The 24,787-nt window shown below is 51.2% G+C and overlaps 1 protein-coding gene across 1 annotated transcript; it reads left to right on the top strand.

Annotated features, from left to right (window-relative positions):
- Window positions 1-5,088: 5,088 nt before the first annotated feature.
- On the top strand, window positions 5,089-23,627 carry NAGK (N-acetylglucosamine kinase). The gene is made up of 10 exons (XM_063135158.1): window positions 5,089-5,152; window positions 11,576-11,660; window positions 15,387-15,485; window positions 16,835-16,976; window positions 18,137-18,247; window positions 18,441-18,553; window positions 20,031-20,118; window positions 21,905-22,002; window positions 22,738-22,816; window positions 23,277-23,627. Exons 1-10 carry the CDS (start codon window positions 5,124-5,126, stop codon window positions 23,465-23,467), a joined length of 1,035 nt encoding a protein of 344 aa, XP_062991228.1. The 5' UTR covers window positions 5,089-5,123; the 3' UTR covers window positions 23,468-23,627.
- Window positions 23,628-24,787: the final 1,160 nt, after the last annotated feature.

Here is a 24,787-nt window from a genome sequence, read left to right as displayed (position 1 = left end):
GAACGCAAGTGCAGAGTTGCCGCCACCACTGCCACCATGCTGAGCAGTGGAAGGGATGGAGGAGGAATGAGGCAGCCAGAGGGGGACGAGGAGAAGGACGCGGGGTGCCCGAACCACCTCTCCTCCCTCTGACCTCCCTCTGGCTGCTGCTTCTTTCCGCCCTGTTTGTCTGTTTGTTTTTTGTTTTTATTGGTATCTGCAAAGTTGCGCAGATACAGATTAAAAAAATTAAAAATGGGGGGGAAACGGGCCCCATTCCTCCCCCCTCCCCTGATTTTTTAAATTATTATTTATAGATGTGCAGGTCCCATTCCTCCCCCCCAAAAAATTTTCATTGTATTTGCCAGGAGGCACAGGGCTCCCCTGAGCAACCCCTTTCCTGTCCAGCCGATGGCGACCAATCAGGGGGTGACTGGATAGGTTGTCTGAGCTGGGAGTTGGAGGTCCTGCGTTGCAGTGGTTCCGCTCCTACTTGGATGGCCGATTCCAGAAGGTGGTGCTGGGGGATTATTGCTCTGTGCCGTGGCTCTTAAGCCATGGGGTTCCGCAGGGCTCTATTTTATCCCCTATGCTGTTTAGCATATACATGAAGCCGCTGGGGGAGGTTATCCGGAGATGTGGACTGAGGTGTCATCAATATGCGGATGATACCCAGCTCTACCTTTCCTTTTCATCAAACCCAGGTGAGGCAGTGGCTGTTCTGAACCAGTGCCTGGGCACGGAAATGGACTGGATGAGGGCTAACAAACTGAGACTCAATCCAGACAAGACAGAGGTACTGTTAGCGGGTGGTTCATCTGTCCGGCGAGGTGATGTTTGCCCTGTCCTGGACGGGGTTGCACTCTCCCTAAAGGATCAGGTCTGTAGTTTGGGGGTGCTCTTCGATCCAGAACTGTCACTTGAGGCACAGGTGAACTCAGTGGCAAAGAGCACCTTTTATCAGCTTAGGCTGATATACCAACTGCGCCCTTATCTGGACAGAGATAGCCTAGCTACAGTTATCCATGCTCTGATAACCTCTCGTTTGGATTACTGCAATGCGTTATACGTGGGGCTGCCTTTGAAAACGGTCCAGAAGCTTCAGCTGGTACAAAACAGGGCAGCCCGTTTACTAACAGGGACTGGCTGGCGAGATCACATTACGCCAGTCCTTTTACAACTTCATTGGCTGCCAGTCCAGGTCCGGGCCCGATTCAAAGTGCTGGTATTGACATGTAAAGCCCTAAACGGTTTGGGGCCAGGTTATCTGAAGGAACGCCTCCTCCCATATGTACCTGCCCGGACCTTAAGATCATCTACAGGGGCCCTTCTCCGTGAGCCCCTGCCAAAGGAAGTGAGGCAGGTGGCTACTAGGAGGAGGGCTTTCTCCGCTGTGGCACCCCGGTTGTGGAATGAGCTCCCCAGAGAGGTCCGCCTGGCGCCTACACTGTACTCCTTTCGTCACCAGCTGAAGACCTTTTTATTCTCTCAGTATTTTAACACTTAATTTTAACTTAAATTGAAATTTTACTGTTTTAACTCTGTATTTTAATTTTATATCAATTTTGCTGCGTGGTTTTATCCTGGTTATGCTTTTTATACTGCATTTTGTATTTGTGCTTTTAACCTGTTGGTTGTTTTATTGTGGTTTTATTTTTTGTGAACCGCCCAGAGAGCTTCGGCTATTGGGCGGTATAAAAATGTAATAAATAAATAAATAAATAAATAAAATCGGCTGTGACACGCCTCCAGAGACAAGAAAAAGTCAGGGTAAGTGTCTGACTTTTTTTCAGCAGAGTTTCCAGGGTTTGCCCCCGGATGGCTTCACAATGGTGGCTGCATCATGTAGATGACCTGCTGCTACTGCAAATCCACCCCGGGGCAAACCTTTCATCAAGACAAGCCCTGGTTTTCAAGGCCAGAACAAGGTGTTGAGCTGGAAGCAGGCATGGAAGGGCACTTTGGACCAGGCGGAACTTCCCTTGCTGCGGTTCTTGTTTGGCTAGCTATTGGTGTCTCTTTAGGAAATGGATGGTGACACAGGGCTTTCTCTTCCCTCTCTCTTGCAGCCCCAGGGTTACGGGCACTCAGAGCTGAGTGATCTTTCTGGCAGGGAGGGGGAGGCGAGCTTGGCTTGATATTATTCCCTTGAAAGAGGCAGAGGGTGCAGCCTCCCCGTGGCCCTCGCTGCCCTGGCTGATTGTGGAAGCCAGAGAGAGCTGCACCTCCCAGTGCCTAGAGATGGGACATGTATACAGGGATGGGACTGAACACCCCCCAGAATAAGGCCTGGCTCCATCAAGATATCATCCTGGCAAGGTCCTGTGTCTGCCTGCCTGCCTTGCTTCCAGCCACATTTTAAAGCATTGAAACTGTTAAAATATAATCCCCAAAGCAACCAATCAACACTTTATTTACTAATCTCTGGCACCCTCTGATGTCAGCCCTGTAAAACTGCTCCAGATTGCCCAGACTAGGAAGAGAGAAATTAAGGTTTAAAAGACAGAACATTGTTTTTGAGAGAAGTAGCGCTTTCCAATGTGTGCTCATATGCACACGCCTCTGTCCCTCTTATTGGTAAAACCATGTGTGTGTGTTTATGAAAATCTGCAAACCCATTTCACTAGAGGCAAAAGTGGTTTACGGTGCAATCCTACATCAGTCCTCTCAGAAGTAAGTTCCATTGTGTTCAATGGGATTTGTTCCCAGTTATGTGTGTATAGGACTCCATACTGAATATTACTGTTTTTCTTCTAATTGCTTAACTTGCTTGACCAGAAGTGACAGAGCAAGAAAAGAAACGTATCCGCACACATCCATTCTAGGAAGCACTCTTTCTATTTCTGAAGCCACAAACAATTTAAACACTTATTGGGCCTGTTCAGACGAGACACTTCAGGCTCTGTGGTTTGCGAAACTGTGGCTCTCTGCGGTTAGCACTAGCCACAAGCTGTGCTGTTGCACGCAACACTTTAAGCCATGGTTAGAGCCGCTAACCCTGCTGCAGACGGTCTGACTGGGGTTAATGAGTGAGCAGGGTCTAGCAAAACGTATCTCACAAGACACCTTAAACCAAAAGCCTTAACTGGCAGAGTTTAAGATGTCTTCTGAACAGGCCCATTATGTGTCTCCAGCCTAACACACTCTTGTTGTGAGGGATCCTTCCTGTCTGTGGAACAACAGGGGGATGGGAAGACCAGGCCCGTGTTCCCTGGTTTTAAACCTTTGCACCAGGCTGCTGATGCACTGCAGCCCTGTGAGGTAGGACGTTTATATTTTGATGGGTAGGATATAAGCCAACTTTCCCAAACCTGGCACCCTCCCCCAATGGGTTGGGACAACAACTCCCAGCAGAGCTGGCTGTGGCATGATAGAAGCTGTAGTCCAACAACTTGTGGAAGGCTGATGTAAGCTAAACTATCTCCGGGGCTGTGCGCATGTGGGTCTATGTATATATTAGGAAAATGAGGAGCTAATGGCATTGACCACTACAAACAAAGCGACCAGATGCAAGGAATAAATGTTCTAGCTGGGATGGGAACCGAAGTCTCCGGCGGCCCTCCTCAGCCTAGCACCCTCCAGATCAGGGGTCTGGAAACAAAGCCCTATTAAGAGAGACTGAAAGAACTGGGCATGTTTAGCCTGGAGAAGAGAAGATTAAGTGGAGACATGAGAGCACTCTCAAATACCCCACCGACTGTGGAATGATCTCCCCGATGAGGCTCGCCTGGCGCCAACATTGTCATCTTTCCTCTTCTCACAGACATTTAAAGGCATTGAACACTAAGTTTGTTTTTTAATGGACCCCAGAATTGTTGTTTTAAATGGATGCTGTTGTTTTTAAGTTGCTGATGGTTTTTAAATTTTGTATATTTTTAATGTTTACTGTTTTTAGCTTTTGTGAACCGCCCAGAGAGCTTCAACTGTGGAGCAGTATATAAATGTAATTAAATAAATACTTAAAAGGTTGTCAGAGGAGGGCCAGGATCTCTTCTCAATCCTCCCAGAGTGCAGGACACAGAATAACGGGCTCAAGTTAAAGGAAGCCAGATTCCAGCTGGACATCAGGAAAAACTTCCTGACTGTTAGAGCAGTACAACAATGAAATCAGTTACCTGAGGAGGTTGTGGGCTCTCCCACACTAGAGGCCTTCAAGAGGCAGCTGGACTACCCTCTGTCAGGGATGCTTTAGGGTGGATTCCTGCCTTGAGCAGGGGGTTGGACTCGATGGCCTTGTAGAGCCCTTCCAACTCTGCTATTCTATGATTCTAAGTGTGGCACAGAGCGGTAAAGCAGCAATTTCTGCAGCTGAAACTCTCCCCACGACCTGAGTTCGATCCCAGCGGAAGCCAGCTCCGGTGGACTCAGCTTTCCACCTTCCTGAGGTCGGCAATAACAGCCAGGAAGGCAAGGGCAAACCACCCCGCCAAGAAAACGTCAGCAAAAGCTGGCGTCCCTCCAAGAGTCAGTAATGACTCAGTGCTTGCACGAGAGGTTCCTTTCCTTTTCCAAGGGTGTTGGGACTACAACTCCCATCAGATGCCTTGGACTACAAATCCCACTTTGCTGGCTGAGGGTGGTGGGAGTTGTAGTCCAGGATACCTGGTGGCGTCAGGTTGGGGGAGACTGTCCAAAAGGGGGAAAAGAGGAAGATACAGGAGGAGGAGGAGGAGGAGGAGACTTGGGACGAGGAAGCGGGGGAAGGTCGGAGCCGGGGCCTGAAGGCGACCCGCCAGCCCCACTGTCCGAAGGAGAGGAGCCGGGGGAGTCGCCCCCACTCCCTCGCCCTCGCGGGCGGCCAGGGAAAGCCCTCGGGTGGTGGTGGGGGCAGAATGGGGTGGGATCAGGGACGGGATCGCCCCCCCCTCCGCCGCCCAGCAAGGGCTGGCTGTGCGCAACCTGGCGCACGTCGCCCGCCAGCCCAGGAGGGGCGCGAGGGGGGATCCGTCCCACCCCCCCAGCCCGGGGGCTTGCCCTGGCCTCGCGCGAGGGCTCGCCGGCCGGGCCTGGGCGCCCCGGCGTCCGCCTCCGGGAAGCCGGGAAGGGGCGGTCCCGGCCGGGGCGGGCTGAGCTGAGCAGCCGCGGCTGCTCTGGGCGGCTCCCCGGCCAAGTCCCTCCCGAGGCGCGCGGCTCCTGGAGGCTCCATGGCTGCGATCTTCGGCGGCGTGGAGGGGTGAGTGGGCGGGGGAGGGGGGCACCTCGCCCTGCGCCCCCTGGGCACTCCGCGGGGGAGGGCGGAGGCGGGGGGGAGCGCGGCGATTCGGGGCCCGGGGGGGGGGGCGATGCCCAGCGCTGCTGCGCCGAGGCGGGCGCGGGGCTGGGGGCGCGGGTGCTGCGCCTTGCCTGGGGGCGCGGGAGGGTCCCCACCAGGATTTAACCCCCCCCCCCCCATTTTGGAGCGGGGGACCCTCCTCGCCTCCATCGAAGACTCCCCCCTCCTCATTGTAAGCCTCATCTCGCCCCCCTCCCCCCCCCCGGCATCCCTCTTCATTAACGCCGCTGAGCAGAAGCAAGCAACTTCGCGTCGCTTTTGCGCCTGAGGACCGACAGAGCCGCTGCCGCTATTTAAAGCCTCCGTTCTCTAGCGCGGAGCCCTCCAGATGTTTTGGACTACAACTCCCAACATTCCTGACCAGCAGCTGTGTTGGCTGGGGTTGATGGGAGATGAAGTCCCAAACACCAGGTTGAGGGAGGCTGATTAGAACAGCATCAAATTATTTGTCTCTTTTCTTTCAAACACGCCCCCCACCCCGCCATCCCCGACCCAAGCAATTGGCGTAATAGCCGAGTCAAGCAGCGCTGAAAAGTAAGTCCCGGCTGAATGCGATGCGGCTTCCTTCCAGGTGGACGTGTAAAGGGTTGCCATGGAAGAGATCAAACGGGTGTGGGGAAATCAAAAGGCCCTCCCATGCTGCCCTAAATGCCTTGGGCTTGGCCCTGGCCAAGTCTTCCAGCAGAAGGCCTCCTAGAGTGGGGAGCCACCACCAAAAAGGCTCTGCCCCTCCCTGTCACAGCCTACCTCACCCCTGACCGCTAGAGGAATTGGAGGAGGCCCTCTGAGACCCATCTAAATACTGAGGCAAGTTCATGCAGGAGCAGGCAAGCTTTAAGGGATGCTGCTCCCAAGCCATTGAGAGCTCAGCCTACTCTGGAAGTAAGCAGCAGGACTATGAATCGGTGTGGGAAACGGGAGAGAGCAGTTGTTTCAAGTCAGGCTGGATGTGATCTGCTTCAGCCACAAGGCTAGCCGCCTATCTTGTATCAATGGAAGCCACGTGCAGCACATGGAGTAGAGTTGATTCAATGAGATCATAGAATCATAGAATAGCAGAGTTGGAAGGGGCCTACAAGGCCATCGAGTCCAACCCCCTGCTCAATGCAGGAATCCACCCTAAAGCATCCCTGACAGAGGGTTGTCCAGCTGCCTCTTGAAGGCCTTTAGGGTGGGAGAGCCCACAACCTCCCTAGGTAACTGATTCCATTGTCGTACTGCTCTAACAGTCAGGAAGTTTTTCCTGATGTCCAGCTGGAATCTGGCTTCCTTTAACTTGAGCCCGTTATTCCGTGTCCTGCACTCTGGGAGGATCGAGAAGAGATCCTGGCCCTCCTCTGTGTGACAACCTTTCAAGTATTTGAAGAGTGCTCTCATGTCTCCCCTCAATCTTCTCTTCTTCAGGCTAAACATGCCCAGTTCTTTCAGTCTCTCTTCATAGGGCTTTGTTTCCAGACCCCTGATCATCCTGGTTGCCCTCCTCTGAACACGCTCCAGCTTGTCTGCGTCCTTCTTGAATTGTGGAGCCCAGAACTGGACACAATACTCTAGATGAGGCCTAACCAGGGCTGAATAGAGAGGAACCAGGACCTCACGTGATTTGGAAGCTATACTTCTATTAATGCAGCCCAAAATAGCATTTGCCTTTCTTGCAGCCATATCGCACTGTTGGCTCCTATTCCGCTTGTGATCTACAACAATTCCAAGATCCTTCTCGTTTGTAGTATTGCTGAGCCAAGTATCCCCCATCTTGTAACTCTGCGTTATTATTTATTTATTTATTTAGAATATTTACATACCGCTCCCCATTGAAAAATTTTGGAGCGGTATGCAAGATAAAATGAAAATAAAAACAGAATAAAACAGTTAAAACAAAGTTTAAAAGAAGCAAAAACAGATTCAAGGCACATGTTAGCAGCACGTGGATAACTGTGGCCAGGCTCTCTCTGTCTGGGAGTGGTTGGCACGGCAGCTACAGCTGGTGAAAGGCACTGTGTACCACGAATGCCACACGGGCCTCCAGCAATGAGGCTGGATCTAGGAGCACCCTGAAGCTGTCAGCCTGATCCTTTAGCGTGAGTGAAACCCTGCCCAGAGAAGGCTGGATGGCACCTCCCACGTCAGACAAATCACCCACCAGCAAGACTGCCATCTTGTCTACACTGAGTCCGGTTTTGTCTCCTTTTGACAGGCAGCGTCTCTCTAGCCGTCTAACTGGAAATACTGGGCATTAAACCTGGGGACTTCTCCCTCCCCATCCCGCGCTTTGGATCGTGCCCATGTTTGATCTTTGCAATTGCTGTAAGAACTTGGAACTGAAATGTGCCATTCCTGCAGCTCACTCAAAGATGCTTCCAGCAACTACTCTGCCTATGAATTTGGCCTTTTAGGCATGGGATATTGGTGGACCCTGACGGATGGAGACCACCTGGTGGATGCAAGTGGCCCTCAGCTGCACTGGTTATGTGGACTGGAGGAAAGGTTGTTGTAGCGCAGAGGTGCCACACGAGTGTAGCAGAGACAGCTCGAGGGGGCCACAGGGGGGCACTCCAAGGAACCTGGGAGCAGATTTTCCCATTTGGGCTGCAAACTAGGTGTCAAAAGTGATCCGTGGGCCCTTGAAAACTACTGGGGATGTTTGAAGCTCCTTAAAGGCTCCAAATTTGCAATAATATGGCAACTAGCTCAAAAGGCCCTCGAGTGTGTGGCTGGTTAGATTATTTACATACCGCTGGTTCCTTGTTTTTTGTTTTGTTTTGGCAAGCACTTTTTACCATCCTGGTGAAATTGCATGAACGAAATTCATTTGCAATCTGCTCTCTGTCACAGTCACACGTTGTTTCACAATTAAAACCCCCCACGAATCTCCTGATTTGCCACCCTCCCCACTTCACATTACAAAAGATGGGTGTCTTATGGGAGGGAAATTCCCAGGTTGCGATAGGGCCGATGTTGTCATTAGAAGAGGAAATGCAGCCTGCTAGCAAAGCACGTGGCACCAAGCGTGCTGTCAAGTCAGACAGCTGCTGCCTGGACAAATGGTGCCCTCCTCTAAGTTTCGACTAAGGACGCTTCATGTTGTTTGGGCTAATGGGTGCTTCCTTGCTGTTTTGCGGCGGGGCAGGAGTGCACACAGCACTCAGGTTGGTTGGATGCGTGGCTAATGGACTGGAGAGTTTTAAAGAGACCTGCAGATTTTGTTTACCTAAAGACCCTACGTCATCTATATGAATAGTTTTCCAGGCCATCTTTCACACTGTGTGCTCATCTTCAGTGGATGCCGTTTTGCACACATTTAGCATGGAGCTGGAAAGGGCAGCTTGTGAGAGGTTTGGAGTGATTATTATCGGAGCTAATATCCAGGAAGGCTGTGCACTGCGCAGCGACACTGTTTGTTCTGAGAGGGACCCAGCCACAGAAAGCAAAGTGGCAGCAAGTGTGTTGTTTTTATCAGTAGCTGCTCAACAACAAGGGCTGAGAATTTGGTGGGGGGGGTGCCGTGAAACGGGAACTGAGGTTTATTAATTCCGGCCGATCAGGTCGGGGTGCAGAAGGTCCCCCAGATACACTTTTCGTTGCAGAATCTACACAGAAGCACACCGACATCATCCGGTTTACGATACTTTTCTAGTATGTTGAGTTTAAAATAGTCGTCTTCTGACACCACAGAGACATTTGTGGTTGTGGGGCATTTTACTACCCCAGCATACATTGGGAAATGGCTTGGAGTAGTAAAATCTCCCCACCACCACCTCAACCAGCATACATTTTTATTAGAGTTGGAAGGGGCCTATAAGGCCATCCAGTCCAACCCCCTGCTCAATGCAGAAATCCACCCTAAAGCATCCCTGACAGATGGTTGTCCAGCTGCCTCTTGAAGGCCTCTAGTGTGGGAGAGCCCACAACCTCCCTAGGTCACTGGTTCCATTGTCGTCCTGCTCTAACAGTCAGGACGTTTTTCCTTATGCCCAGCTGGAATCTGGCTTCCTGTAACTTGAGCCCATTATTCCGCTTCCTGCACTCTGGGAGGATCGAGAAGAGATCCTGGCCCTCCTCTGTTTGACAACCTTCGTCATTTATCATCTAAACCAGTAAAGATGTTACAAGCTTCCAGACTTGTGAAGTTCTTTGGATTGTGACTTGATTGCACACTGGCATGCGTAACTGACCCACAGATTTGGTCTGCAGCTCAGTCTTGGAGACTGTGCGAGAACGGGCTCATGAACCCTTTTTGGGATGCATGGAAGGGGAATGGGTGGGACAAAGGGCTACTTTTGGCTGGTGTAACAGAAATAGTTTTCAGCCTTAAAAAATGTGTGCTTTGGTTGCTCAGTGATAATAACAATGGATGTTGAGTGGTTCTAGCCTAGCTTTCTCCAACCTGGCACTCTCCCGGTGTGTGAGACTAGATCTCCCATAATCCTCCAGCCAGCTGGCTGGGGTATTATGTGAGTTCTAGTCCCACACATCATGAGAGCGCCAGGTTGGAGAAGTCTGATCAAGGCAGTCCTGGAGTTCAATAATGGTGGAACCATTTTAGAGTTGCACTCCTTACATCCAGCAACTCCACAGTTGCAGCCTCACGGAGGACTCAGGAGCGCAACGTCTGGTTTGCGCACTGCTTTGATGCTATCCCTAAGAATATTCCTTTGCCTAGCAACCGCTTGGGCACTGGCCCTGTGCACATGGGGGGGAACAGTTGGAAGACGGATGGCATGGTGCACACACAGCGCATGATAATCTCCAGTGGTGCGCTGCATGAATACCCAGTTGGCCCCACCCCAAAGCCTGGGAACTCCTAAAGGAATACTACAGAAGAGAACCGTTCACAATGGGTTGCAGGGTTCTAGAGAAGGATTCTCCCAACCACATGGATCATTTTCTTGGGCTGCTGCTCAGGGTTGCTATAGTAACGGCGATGCTTCCTCAGTGTGGAGGTGATGCTATACGTGTGTTTGTACGCAGCCACTTACACACTCGCACTTGAACACATGCATGAGCTTAATGTGTGAAAGGTGACTTTGAACATCTTGCCTTTTCTGTTTGGTTTTACTTGCTTCTCTGTTTGTAAGCAACTTTCAATGGAAAAAGCAAGTTTTGAAGTCCTCCTGATGGTCTTGATTCATAAGGCTATGAATCAAGACCATCAGGAGGATGGCTAGAAGTTGATGGCTAAATCAACTTCGGATGGCTAGAAGTTGATTTATTTTCAATGTGTGGGTGGGGGAATTCAGCTGCCAGCATTGGGCTGAAATGTGTCTGTGCAGTCAATAGGGCAGGGGGTCCCGTTCCTTAAAACCAGAGATTAAACCGTGCCATAGAATTGTTAGTGAAATATTTATCGCCTGCTGGCCCATACAGGGCGCCTTCAAGGATCCTTTGTCAATCGATCATGCACTTGGGAACTTGATCCCATGACACCCCTCAAGGAGTGTCCCCATCTCTCAGAGCAACAGAGAAAACTCTGGGGCGGCGTTCAGACAACACAATAATCAATGGTGGGGTAATAATCAACTTGACAGTTGTTTAGCTAGGGAGTACTCCCCACACAACATGAGAATAATCAACCATGGTGTGGATTAGGATCAGCGTTGACTTGACTATTAGTCCACGTTGAGTTGACTCACTCATCCCCACACTCTCCCCCCTCAGTCCTCCTGCTAGTATCCCATCAGCCATTGCTGCTGAAAATCCATCCTGCAAGCTGGTCTAGAGTGGCAGCCACTGCTTTGATCGCTCTTGCCTTGCGACTGTGGCTGACAAAATAACCAACGGTGGCCGAGGAAATAACCAGTGGTGCCCTCTACACAACACGGTAACCCATGGGGGTTCAAATAGCCAACTCTGCACAGTGTTGGTTATTTGCGTTGGTTATTTCAGCCAGATAACCAACGGTTGTTTAAAAAACTCCCGCTGCACAACACGATAACCCATGGTGGGTTAACTAACCAATCATCGCCTATTTAAACCACCATGGGTTATTGTGTTGTCTGAACCCAGTCTCTGGGTCATTTAATCTCTCTGTGTCCAGAGAAGGGTATTCCTAACGGAGGCGCCAGGGCTGTAGAACTCCCTGCTGCTGGGGACTTGCCAGAGGCTTTCCTCCTTTGGGTTGGGTTTTGGCTATGGCTTGTCTTGAGTTCTGACTTCTTCTCGGCTATTTTCGATGTGGAAGAAGGCTTAGCTTGACAATGTGCTCCCAGCTCCAGGGATCAGGAGGGCTGGAAACTGACGTCCAGAAGTTCAAAACACGATATGGCTGTGAATTCTTGAGTTGTGGTTCCAAGTCGGCTTACTTTGGCTTTTCTCCCCCTCCTCCCACAGCGGGGGAACCCACTCCAAGGTGGTCCTAATATCAGAAGATGGCAGGATCCTGGCAGAGACGGAGGGCCCCTGCACCAACCATTGGGTAAGGATCTCCCCTCTCCACCCAAGGCACTAATGTCAGAATATGCCACATAGTCTCGATGCTTGTCCCCGACAAATCTCTTCCAGCAACGGAGAGAACTCGCTCTCTCGAATAATATCATCACAACAAATTTACATTTAGATCCCACAAGGCAAGATAAGTGTGCGTGTTCCCCTCCCCCACTCCAACACCTGCAATTCAAGCCAATGTGTGGCAAGAGCAAAACCTTGTACCTGCAGACCACCGACGTGGCCCAATTTGTGGTCTCATGCTTTAGGCCAGTGTGTGTGTGTGTGTGTGTGTGTGTGTGTGTGTGTGTGTGTGTGTGTGTACAAACACACACACACACATCCTACATCTCAAGATGAAGCAAACCAGCGCACTGCTAATGAAGCAGTTTTTAATTTTTGTGAACCGCTCAGAGAGCTCTGGCTATTGGGCGGTAGAGAAATGTAATAAATAAATAAATATCTCCCACCAATGTGGCCTTTCTGAAACCACATCTGGTGAGTCATGAGGCCCTGAGAGAACCCAAAAAGAACATCACCCTGGAGTCCCACTCCAGGCAGCCGGGGGTCCTGTTTCTAATGGTTTTACTGCTTTTAAATTATATAATGTTTTAACTTCGTTTGTTTGTTTATTTATTTATTTATTTCACTTATATACCGCTCCCATAGCCAGGGCTCTCTGGGCGGTTTACAGAAATTCTAAAATTAAGATAAAAACGAGTATACAAAATTTAAAATTCTAAAACACAGAACATACACACATAAAGCATTAAAAACTGTTAAAAAACTAAACATGTGGGTAATTAAGATGTGCCGCCATATGCCTGGGCAAAGAGGTCTTAACCTGGCGCCGGAAAAATAGCAGCGTTGGCGCCAGGCGAGCCTCGTCAGGAAAATCATTCCAGAGTCTGGGGGCCACCACCAAAAAGGCCCTGTCCCTCGTTGCCACACTCCCAGCCTCTCTCGGAGTAGGCACCCGGAGGAGGATCTTAGATGTTGAACATAGCGACCGCGTATATTCACGTCGGGAGAGGCGTTCCGTCAGGTATTGTGGTCCCAAGCCGTGTAAGGCTTTATAGGTCAAAACCAGCACCTTGAATTGGGCTCGGAAACATACAGGCAGCCAGTGCAAGCGGACCAGGGTTTATGGTTTAATTTGTTTTTAGCTGTGTATATTTACTGTTCTATTCCATATGCCTTTATAATGTACGCCGTCCTTAGATGTTATTGATCTAGGGTGGGATATAAATGTTTTAAATAAATAAATAATAAATAAATAAATAAATAAATAAATAAAGGGGACAATTCCTATGCCCTAGAGCAGCTTCTCACACGTTTGGAAGAGGGACCCCACCTGGAAACTTTCTCAACCTTTTGGGACCCTCTTGTACATCACTTCCAGTCCTTCCTGCAAGAATATTGAATCTGCAGTCAACACCAGACAAGTTTCATATTTTATTTTTCATTGGCCCTATTCAGACGACATGCTAAACCATGCTGCTTAACCACAAAATTGTGGTTAAGCAGCATGGTTTAGCGCAGTGGTTCCCAAAGTGGGTGGTACTGCCCCCTTGGCCGGCGGTGGGATTGCATAGGGGGGGGCGTTAAGAGGCAGGGGGGTGGCAAGGGGACACTAAGAGGGCGCTCAAGGTGGTCTTTTCCGTACCAGGAGTTTTGGTTACAGAAGGAAATTTCTGGTCGCTCTCCTGCCCTATGGAGAGTGGTTCAGAAGCCCCTGGTTACATTTCCAACATCATATTTGGTGGGATGTGGTTTTAGTGTGGTCTGCCTACTTCTCTCCAAGCAAGGAAATCGACTCCAGATTACTAAATGTGGTGGTTTAAGGCTCACGTTAAGTGACTTTAAACCAGACATTGGGAAACTGGTATCACTTCAAGCCCATCCATCACATTAAGAATTTACAGAATAGTGAGGTCCTTTACCCTAGCAACTAAATGTGGTATCTAATATTGCTAAATGACTATCAGACTTTGAAAAGTTGATATCACTGGATCAAGTTCATCAATTATGTTTAATTGAATAAACTAAAAAAATGTAATTGGATTTTGAATAAACATTCAATTGTTATTGTTTTGAATTTTATTGTTATTATCTTCCTTGGTGGGTCGTTGAAAACACTATTCTGAATAATTATTTTTATAGGGTAGGGTAGGGTAGGGGGCACTGGGCATGAGTTTGTGGAACCAAGGGGGCGGTGACCTGAAAAAGTTTGGGAACCACTGCTTTAGCGTGTCATCTGAACAGGGCCATTGTTGATGTTAATATAAGCAGTAGGCATCTGAATGGAGTTTAGGCGTGACGTCTGCGAAGGCAGGCAGGAAGCTATCTCTGAAATTGCACTCTTAGATTGCACTGTTATATTTCCATTGGTTTTAGAATTGTACATCACCTGGAGCATTTATTTTATGGGGCGGCAAATGTACAAATAACAAGAGAGAAATATTAAAAGGGGTTGCCCATCAGTAATGGCGTGGCGTTGGGTCGGTAAAAGAAATGAAGTGCATGCAAATAGGGGTTGTGGGGATGAGGGAAGTCAAGGCCCCCCTCCTCTTTGTGACCCACCCAGGACTATGGCGGGACCCACAGCCTTCCCCACGCTGGTGCCCTCCAGAGGCATTGGACTACAGCCCCCATCTTGATGGCTGTTGTAGTCCAACACAGCTGGAAGGGCACCAGCTGAGGGAAGCCTACTCTAGAGGAGCAATCGGTCCGCATTCCAGAAGGTCAAAGGGGCACATGCCCAGATTCCAGTTAGAATGTGGCGATAACTTTGAGGCTTGACTTCTGCAATGCGCTCTACATGGGGCTACCTGTGTGCCTAGTTCGGAAACTTCAACTAGTTCAAAATATGGCAGCCAGGCTGGTCACTGGTACACCTAGGGGTGACCACATTACACCAGTCTTAAAATCTCTTCACTGGCTGCCAATTAATTAGTTTCCAGGTGAAGTATAAAGTGTTGGTTATCACCTTTAAAGCCCTACGTGGTTTGGGTCCAGGCTACCTGCGGGATCGCCTTCTCCCGTACAATCCGCCCCGCACACTCAGGTCCTCTGGGAAGAATTTCCTTCAGCTAACAAAAACAAGGCTGACAACTATTACCCAGAGGACCTTTTCTTCTGCCGCTCCCAGATTATGGAATGACCTGCCGGGAGACATTCCTCAACTTAACAGTCTTCCAGAATTTAAGAAAGCCATAAAGACCGATCTCTTCCGGCAGGCCTACCCAGCTGAATTTTAAGATGCCTTTTTTAGCGGTGTGCTGCTTTTAATGATGCACTGGTTTGAAACGTTTGAATTAGCTGTATGTATTTTATGGTGTTTTTATTTGTGTTGTACCCCGCCTCGATCCAGAGGGAGAGGCGGGTAACAAAGAAATAATAATAATAATAATAATAATAATAATAATAATAATAATAATAATAATATACACACCTTGCTTTTTGCTGATCCTATAGGGCAGCCTTCCTCAACCTGGGGTGCTCCAGATGTGGCTGGGGCATTCTGGGAGATGCAGCCCAACACATCTGGAGCACCCCAGGTTGAGGAAGGCTGCCCTATAGGGTATAAACCCCACTAGTGTAATGCAGAAAGCTGGGATAGGGGGGGTGATGCATGGGGTGGGTGTGGGTGGGGGTGTTTAGGGATGGGCTATGATTGGTTAAAAGGTAGTATTTTTTTCTTCTTCTTCGCAAATAGCTGGTTGGCACAGACAAATGCCTGGAAAGGATCAACGCCATGGTCAGCGAAGCCAAAGAGAAGGCAGGTGCTGATCCCCAGGTCCCTCTTCGCTCCCTGGTGAGTATCTCCTTCCCAGTCCCCGACGGGTCCCTGCATCCGAGGAAGCCTCATGGGCAGCCAGCCTGGAAGCCGCCCACGTCGCTAGTGGCATTTTGGAAAGGGCTGCTTGGGGTCAGGGGGCGTCGGCCACATAGAGTCATAGAATAGCAGAGCCAGAAGGGGCCTACAAGGCCATCGAGTCCAACCCCCTGCTCAATGCAGGAATCCACCTGAAAGCATCCCTGACAGATGGTTGTCCAGCTGCCTCTTGAATGACTCCAGTGTGGAAGAGCCCACAACCTCCCTAGGTAACTGGTTACATTGTCGTACTGCTCTAACAGTCAGTAAGTTTTTCCTGATGTCCAGCTGGAATCTGGCTTCCTTTAACTTGAGCCCATTATTCCGTGTCCTGCACTCTGGGAGGATCGAGAAGAGATCCTGGCCCTCCTCTGTGTGACAACCTTTCAAGTATTTGAAGAGTGCTCTCATGTCTCCCCTCAATCTTCTCTTCTCCAGGCTAAACATGCCCAGTTCTTTCAGTCTCTCTTCATAGGGCTTTGTTTCCAGACCCCTGATCATCCTGGTTGCCCTCCTCTGAACACGCTCCAGCTTGTCTGCATCCTTCTTGAATTGTGGAGCCCAGAACTGGACACAATACTCTAGATGAGGCCTAACCAGGGCTGAATAGAGAGGAACCAGGACCTCACGCGATTTGGAAGCTATACTTTGCCTTTTTTGCAGCCATATCACACTGTTGGCTCCTATTCAGCTTGTGAATATGAGCCAACACATCCGCACGAGTCGTCTTTGGGAGCACTGCTGTAAGTCCAGCAGCCATCCGCCTGGGTTCCGTGAGTCTGGGAGCTCCTCGGATGTTTTGATGAGATGCTTGAGGGTGGTGTAAGAGCTCCTCTGCTGCAATCCGCAGTGTCTAGCCGCAGGGACCTGCTGAGCTCAGTTGCAATCCACAATGTCCAGCCACAGGGACCTGCTGAGCTCAGTTGGTGGCCTGACCAGCCCTCTGCCTGACCTGCGAAGGTACCCTTAAACAGCCTTCCCCATCCTGGTGCCTTTCTGAAGTGGTGGACTATGACCTCCATCATTCTCAGCTAGCATGGGTGCTGGCTGGGAATGATGGGTGTTGCAGTCCATCATACCAGGTCATGTAAGGCTGCCCTAGAACACCTCCCATCATTCTCTTCAAAGCTTGAGTTCCACCACAGGCACATTTGAGGTGGAAAGGGTTCCCTGGCGGTAGAAGACCTGAAGCCACGCTTGGTCTCAGTAGTGGAGTCAGGATTGCAGCCCCAGGTCTATCGTCTCTCTTGGCCCTGACTGTGTCCGCTGTGGGGGGTGTTTTGCTGCAGGGTCTCTCTCTGAGTGGAGGGGAGCAGAAAGAAGCCATCAAGAAGCTCACAGAGGAGATGAAGAACCGCTTCCCCTGCCTGAGCAAGAGTTACTACATCACTACGGATGCCATCGGGGCCATGGCCACGGCTACTGACCGGGGTAAGAGCACGGATTCCGGGAGAAGACTTGCGTTGAAATCTGCCTCCCTTCTGCCTGGCTGCCCAATTCTTAGCTGGAAGGCTGGTTTTCCAACGTTGCGTTTTTTCCACTTCTGCTGTCAACTTCCCGAGAAGTGATCTTTCAAAATCCAAGAAAAGCATGTTGCACGAGGGCTCCGCTCTCTTGTCAACTGTCACATAGAATCATAGAATAGCAGTTGGAAGGGACCTACAAGGCCATCGAGTCCAACCCCCTGATCAATGCAGGAATCCACCCTAAAGCATCCCTGACAGATACTTGTCCAGCTGCCTCTTGAAGGCCTCTAGTGTGGGAGAGCCCACAACCTCCCTAGGTAACTGATTCCACTGTCGCACTGCTCTAACAGTTAGGAAGTTTCTCCTGATGTCCAGCCGGAATCTGGCTTCCTTAAACTTGAGCCTGTTCTTCCGTGTCCTGCACTCTGGGAGGATTGAGAAGAGATCCTGGCCCTCCTCTGTGTGACAACCTTTTAAGTATTTGAAGAGTGCTCTCATGTCTCCCCTCAATCTTCTCTTCTCCAGGCTAAACATGCCCAGTTCTTTCAGTCTCTCTTCATAGGGCTTTGTTTCCAGACATGACCTCTATGTCTTAGGAAGCCAATTGAAGACTTTGCTAAACCTGAGCTCCTAGACATCTCAGACCTAGTCTTCAATCAGTCTGGTCACGCTGAGCCAGCTTTCTTACTTGAATCAGTTCCTTGCTAGCAAGGTCACTGGGGAATGCTTGAATGACCTTTCACTGTTCAATCTAGAGGCGTGGCAATGCAGGCAATATGGAGAAATGTTGGCTCCAGGAGGACACGCCCTACTTTCCTCATGGAGCAAATACAAAATGTTGAGAAAGAGTCTCTTCCCATCCCGTTTTGTAAAAAAACCCAACAATAATAATTCTGGCTGAGTGCGATGCCCAGACATGCTAGTTCAGTGCTGTGGTTCCTGCAATCTCATGGTGCCTTGGACAGCCCAGCTCAAGAGCTGCGAGTCTTGGGAAATAGAGAGGTCCATCTCAGCCTCAAATTTCCTCTTTTTGGAGGAAAGGGAGGCTACCCAGAGGATACCAGTGGTGAGAAATGGCCTTGATCCTGCAGCTCTCGGCTGCTCATGTGTAACCTTCCCCTCCAGGTGGCGTTGTGCTCATCTCTGGAACTGGCTCCAACTGCAAACTCATCAACCCAGACGGCTCTCAGATCAGCTGTGGAGGATGGGGCCACATGATGGGTGATGAGGGATCAGGTGAGGAAGCTGGGCTTGGGACCTTGTCAGCTGAGCTTTGGAGATTGCACACCTGACATGCTGCGATTGGCTGGGTTTGGGCCATGTGGGGGTGACGTGTGTGCCGTTCGTTGCTGGGAGTTTCCGGTGCCGATCCTTACAGTACAGGCTGGAGGCTCTGACCAAGTTCAATGCCTGTTTCGGTTTCTGGCAGCTTACTGGATCGCTCACCGGGCCGTGAAGATTGTATTCGATGGTTTGGACAACCTCGAAGTGCCTCCTCATGACATTGGCAAAGTCAAGCAAGCCATGTTTGACTACTTCCAGGTAAATTCCTAATTGATCCCAAATAAGTAATTCGCGTGACGCTCTTCCTGGCAAGGGCTCATCCTCTGGGACGGTGCGAGGGGCAGATACTTGTAATGGAATACCGAAACAAACAGGCCATGTGCAAGCAATGCGCTGAGGAGCGCTGAGGCATTTCCTGTTCTTTTCAATGAAATGCGATTCATTTAAAATTATTTTTAGGCTACCTGTAAGGGTGAAAGAGGAGGAGGCCTTTCCTGGTGGGTGGTGGCCACCGTCTGGCTCCACCTTAGCTCTGTGGTTTCTGGAACCAGAGGGACTTGCCCGGCCTGGTCCATCGTAGGACCTGGCAAGTTGAGAGATGTGAGCCTTCCTTCTAGGGATCACCCTGAGTTTTGTTTTGGGCCCGGCTGTAAAATTAGGCTTGGAAGTTATTAGGATGATGCACACCATCATGTACGTTGATGGTGCTATATAAATAAATAATCATAAATAATAATAAGCGGGCAACCCTTGGAGGCCCATTCCAGAAGACAGAGGAGTTGAGCAGGACTTCTGAGACGTTCTGATATAGAAGCCGAACAAACAGTGCAGAAAAGGCACGGTGCAATATGGTTGATATGTTGGTACGCGATTCAGAGGTTTTGAAAAATCATGCACAGAGACAACGCCTGTGCTTTGTAGCACCACCTCGACCAAACGTTGAGGAGGGGTGCCAGGCTGTCTCCCCACATCCCTCTTGCACCTGTCCCTGCTGCTTCTGCCGGGGCCCAGCACGCCGTCTGTCTACGCCAGAGCTCTGTGATGGCCCAGGCATGGGGCTGCCCTAACCAGCCACCGTTTAATCATTATCCTCATTAGTGTCTTTTAGACTGCTGGCAAAGTCCGCCCTGTTCTGTTCAGCTTTGACTGGCATCTGATAGCTTTTATGGTTTTTTCCTCCTCTCGTTAATTAGTGTCTTGGAGACTTAGATTTGATCTGTTTTTAATATTTATAGCCTTTTCTGTGTATTGGTGTTAGCTGCCCTGAGGCGTCGGCAATTAGGCGGGATCTGGAGCTGGGTGGAAAATAAGTTGGTCAGTGCCAGGCGGTGACTCGGCACGAGCTCTTGGGCATTGTTGCGCTGGCGGTATGTGCTACTTAAAAGTGGCGCAGGCATGGCAAAGGATACGGCCGCTCCTGCAGTCCTCCGGGAAAGGGAGCCGGGAGCACCAGCCGGGCAACGGGCCATCCAGTTGCTGCCAGTTGGGGGAATGAGAGGATGACAGGCAACAGCAGCCCTCACAAGGTCCTGCCGAGGACCGGAGGGCGCTGGTGGCAAGAGGAAAATAAGCTGCCCAGGAGGAATGTTATGTGTGAGAGCAGGTAGGAGCCGCCGTCGCTGTGCATTTCTCTTCCATTCCCTTATGTAAGGCTTTTTTGGGGGGGGGGGACTTTCTGACGGGATAGGCACCCAAGCAGCCATTCACATGACCTTGGTGTCCCCTGTATCCACAGGTCTCTGACCGGATGGGGCTCCTGACTCATCTCTACCGGACCTTTGAGAAGTCCAAGTTTGCAGGGTTTTGCCAGAAGCTGGCTGAAGGTAGCTGGGCAAAGCGGACGGAGGCTTCATGGGGAGGGGGCTGGCGTTGGGCCTGGCGCGAGGCCTCTGGTCCAGCATCGCAACAGAGCTCTCCCAGTGGAAGGAGGTGCCTGTTGCCATACACTGACTGTTGGGAATAATTTCTCCAGGGAATAGGAGTGCTGTTTCAGCTGCAGGGGCCCTGGAGAATGCAGCCCTGTCCTTTCCCCGGCCCTTGAAATGGCCAGCCAGACGGCTCTCTCTGCCCTTGGAGCAGGCAAGGGGAGGCGGCTTGGGCAGGGGCTTGCAAGTCACAACCTGTAACTTCCCTGCCCAGAGAAAGAGCTGGAGCGCCAAGCTGTCCACAGGACGCTGGTTCCACAGCCCAGGCTGTGTTGAAAGCCGTAAGAAGGATCTGCGTGTTCCTTACCAGCAAGTTTGCCCTGAGGACACCGGAGCCCCAAGGCTTGAACAAGATTGTGCACACGCTGCTGGGCTTTAGATGTGGAGGACGAATTCCACCCCTTTCGCAGTCCGAAGGTGGAACGGTGGCCCTGGAGACAAGGGCGTTGCTACTCATTTAAAAGATATAGGGCCCAGGCCCGTTGGCTTAATTGCCATGGGGAGAGGGGAGGTACAGTGCACAGGGAGGGGTTAACCCTTCCCTCCCCAATTGTGATCCCCAGGAGATCCGCCTGAATAGGAAACAACTCCCGCTGGTTCCAATGGAAGCAATTTTTTCTAAGCTTACTTGCCACGTTGGGGTGCTGGTGGTGTGTGTGTGTGTGTGTGATTAAATGTTTGTCTGTTTGGATTAGCACTGGTTACCTGCTGGGGTGTTTCGGACCCATTTGGTGTAGGTCCTGAGGTTAAAAAGGACCAAACTTACATGTTGTAGTATGCAGACAGGGGAGAGTGAACTTTTCCATCCCCAGATGCAATTCCCCTTGAAAATCACCACCTGCCTGGCAATTAAACTGAGAAAAACCCTTTCCGTTGGCACAAACGGACCCTCCGGGCTCAGTGGAATCAATCTGGGTCTCTGGAAAACGGATTTGGGCCAGCCCAGCGAGGTCCCCGCTAGAGACCCTTTCGTTTCAGTTCAGTTTCAAAATGCACAATGTCGGCCTTTTTCAGCTTTTGAACTGGGCAGGCCTTCCAGCAGATCTTGTGGTATTTTGCAGATTACTGTAACAAAATCTGCTTTTACTAGGGTTATTTGTGGGTGTGACTGGGGATGGGTGCTCTTTTAATTCCTGAAATTAAGGATTTACATTTAAGAACATCAGAAGTGCCCTGAGGCTGGATCAAACCCAGGGTCCGTCTAGTCCAGTACTCTGTTCACACAGTGGCCGACCAGCCTGTCCCAAATTGCAGAAAGTGATTTGAAAACTTCTTTGGAATCAGATAAAAACACAGACATGCCTATTTTTTTGGGGGGGGGGGGGGAGAGAGAGAGATTTCTCCAAAGGGAGACCTGTGGCAACAGCACCACCTTGTGGCAGAGGAAGGAAAAACAAGACATCGGGTTTTTTAAAATCTACCTCTGCTCCAGGACATCCAGACCAATGAGCCATTCCAAACAAGTAGCTCAACACTCCCAATGAATGGAGTTTGGGAGCCACCATTGCAGTTGTCCACAGTGCCCCAGCCCAGCTCAATAGATAACCTTGGGTCAGTCAGCCACAACTTAGCCTGCCTCACTGGTTTTGTTGTGTGGATGAAAACCCGTGGGACGGGGCACACACATTCACGCAGGATGTGAACGAAGGAAGCGAAAGGCTAAATCTCTCTCCTTTCCCTGCAGGAGCGGAGGCTGGGGACCCCCTTTGCTGCTATATTTTCAACAAGGCCGGGGAAGTCCTGGCACGGCACATCGTAGCTGTGCTGCCCCGAATTGACAAGGTAACTGGGAGAGAAATGGGCCTGGATGGCTGGAGCGGCCCTAGTGCAGCGTCTCAGGTTGTGGCCCTGGGCAAGAGGCAGATGGGGCCGGGGGAGACCTATCTCTGCAGGCACGGCTCAAATTGACGTCGCTCACACTGGAGATCCGTTCTAGCGGAGGGCGGGCCTCTTAAAAAGGGCTTGCCCCCTTCCCTCTGGAAAGAATGCCACTGGAGGGCCCCGGGTTGGGGGAGGTTGCTCTAGGCCCACCCCGATCAACGTAAGCGTGCAAAGTGGCCATTAAGTGTTGTCTGCCCATGGCTGATTGAATTCAGTTGGCAGCCTGGCACCAGAGAGATCAATTGTCTCCTAGCCAGAGGATGCAGAGTTTCTTCTAGCTAGGAGTGCATGAAACCCATGGCCCTCTTGGGGTCCCTCTCAAACAGGTCTTTGGAAATATAAATGCCCTGGAGTTTCCACGTTCCACAGCCCAGCCCAGCCCAGCCCACTTTTGCCAATGGGAGGGTACAGAAATTTCAGTCTCCCCTCAGAGCTGCTTTCCTTCTGGCTCCCAGAGGAGCTGTGTATCCCTTGGCGTGCTCTGAAGGCACATGACGCGACCACCTTCCTGAAGCAAAGGCCTGGCAGGGCAGGAGGCTCCCTGCAGTAGCCACGTAGCGTGAAGGAAAGGTGGGGCATGAAGCGGGCAAACAAACCCTCAAAGGCGCCCTTGTCTTATCTGCTGCTTCCCCCCAGAGCCTCTTCCAAGGTGACCTGGGGCTGCCCATTGTATGCGTCGGATCGGTGTGGAACAGCTGGGAACTGATGAGAGAAGGTGAGCGACAGCTGGTCTCGGCGTGGGGTGGGGTGGGGTGGGGGAGGCAAACCAGAGTTGTAGGCCTGCTTTGCAAGGCTGGATTTGCGGGAGGGAGGGTTGCAAGGAGCCCAGATGCGTTGTTGTGCTGCTTTTCTTGCACCTGGGGCTGAACTGGTGCTGCCCACCCAAAGAGGTGGCACATGGCTCTGCTGCGGTAAAGCTTCCCTCATCTCTGGTTTACCCCCAAAGGCTTCAGGGCTTAAAAACCAAATGCCGCCAAACAATAGGGCAGAGCACCAGAGCATTTTTTTTGGGGGGGAGGGAGGTAGATTGACCCTGCCGTGGCTGTTCGTGAGCACGTGGCGGGCCCGGGCTGCGCATCGTTGCCTCTGCTTGGCAGTGTGGATCCCTGCAAATCCGGAGCAGACAGAAGGCCCCTCTTCCATTGACAGCCAGTGGCTCCCTCTTCCTCTGCTAGGGTTCCTCCAGGTCCTTCAGCAGGCCCACCGCCAGCACCTCAGCAGCGCCTTCTCCAGGTTCAGCCTCTTGAAGCTGAAACAGTCGTCTGCGCTGGGAGGGGCCAGCCTGGGGGCCAAGCACATTGGCCAAGCCCTCCCCTTGGACTACGCGGCCAACGTGGACGTCTTCTACACACACTCCTTTGCCTAGCTCCAAGGAGGGCGCAGGGCCAGCCGGCTTCCCTACCGTGCGTCTTACGTTTGTTTGGGTTTTTAAATTTACGATCATCTTCTGTGTCTTGGAAAGAATCACGTTGGGACTTTTTGTATGCACATGTTTCTTAAGATTCCTCAATAAAAAGCAAGTCCAAGCTGTAGTGTGGTCTCTACCGGTGGTACCGCGACCCAGTCAGCACGCCTGCCTGTGCGGCACAAAGCCTCCCTTCCTGTTCTTGGGGCTGCGGGAGGGAAGGCAGCGCACCTTCGCGCCAAAGGAACGGGCCTGAGCGAGCCAGCGCAGGGCCCCTCCCCGCTTTCTCAACTGAACGAGCAGAGAAATGGCTCCTGACCACCCTACCCCTGACCCATATGCCTGGCCTGCACCATTCACAGGAAGACCGGCTCCGAGGGGCTTTACCTGAAGCCAAGGTTCTGTAGGGAGGGCCTGATCCCAAAGCAACGCTGCTGGGCCTAAACAGGGGCTTTAGCCAGCTACTCTCCTGCATAAAGAGGCGGTTGCTGGCCAGTCAACACGTCGGCCAATTCAGGGATGGCCTGACAGCACAGAGAATCATAGAATAGCAGAGTTGGAAGGGGCCTACAAGGCCATCGAGTCCAACCTCCTGCTCAAGGCAGGAATCCACCCTAAAGCATCCCTGACAGAGGGTTGTCCAGCTGCCTCTTGAACGCCTCTAGTGTGGGAGAGCCCACAACCTCCCTAGGTAACCGATTCCATTGTCGTACTGCTCTAACAGTCAGGAAGTTTTTCCTGATGTCCAGCCGGAATCTGGCTTCCTTTAACTTGAGCCCGTTCTTCCGTGTCCTGCACTCTGGGAGGATCGAGAAGAGATCCTGGCCCTCCTCTGTGTGACAACCTTTTAAGTATTTGAAGAGTGCTGCCATGTCTCCCCTCAGTCTTCTCTTCTCCAGGCTAAACCTGCCCAGTTCTTTCAGGCTCTCCTCATTGGGCTTTGTTTCCAGACCCTTCATCCTCCTGGTTGCCCAGGATGTCCAGCGCTTGGGGCAGGCCATAAATAAGAGCTTAATCTCTCCCAGGGGAAGTAGCTGAGCGCCCTTTGCCGGGGTGCAGCTTGGCTCAAGCTTTGGATGTCGAGGTTCTGCCCCACTGAACTTTCAGCCCCCTGCCCAACCGCCCTTCCTCCGCTCCAGCTTGCTCCCATCCCCAGCATCGGCTCGGGCCAGTTTCCCCTCGGAGCCTGGTCCTCCCTTTCACGAGATGGCACTGCCGCCATCACGTTAGCCGCCGTGCTGTGGCAGGACCGCTCTTGCCTGCAACAGTCTAGAGGGTGCA

The sequence above is a fragment of the Elgaria multicarinata genome, chromosome 10, assembly GCF_023053635.1.
Source record: "Elgaria multicarinata webbii isolate HBS135686 ecotype San Diego chromosome 10, rElgMul1.1.pri, whole genome shotgun sequence".
In the NCBI taxonomy this organism is placed as follows: Eukaryota; Metazoa; Chordata; class Lepidosauria; order Squamata; family Anguidae; genus Elgaria; species Elgaria multicarinata.
This window is presented reverse-complemented; position numbering and strand designations above follow the sequence as displayed.

Excerpts from the sequence above, each read along its gene's own strand:
- NAGK (XM_063135158.1), top strand. The coding sequence starts at position 5,124 with ATGGCTGCGATCTTCGGCGGCGTGGAGGG. Across the intron at positions 15,486-16,834 it reads AGGTCCCTCTTCGCTCCCTG|GGTCTCTCTCTGAGTGGAGG; the intron begins GTGAGTATCTCC and ends GTTTTGCTGCAG. Across the intron at positions 22,817-23,276 it reads CTGGGAACTGATGAGAGAAG|GGTTCCTCCAGGTCCTTCAG; the intron begins GTGAGCGACAGC and ends TTCCTCTGCTAG.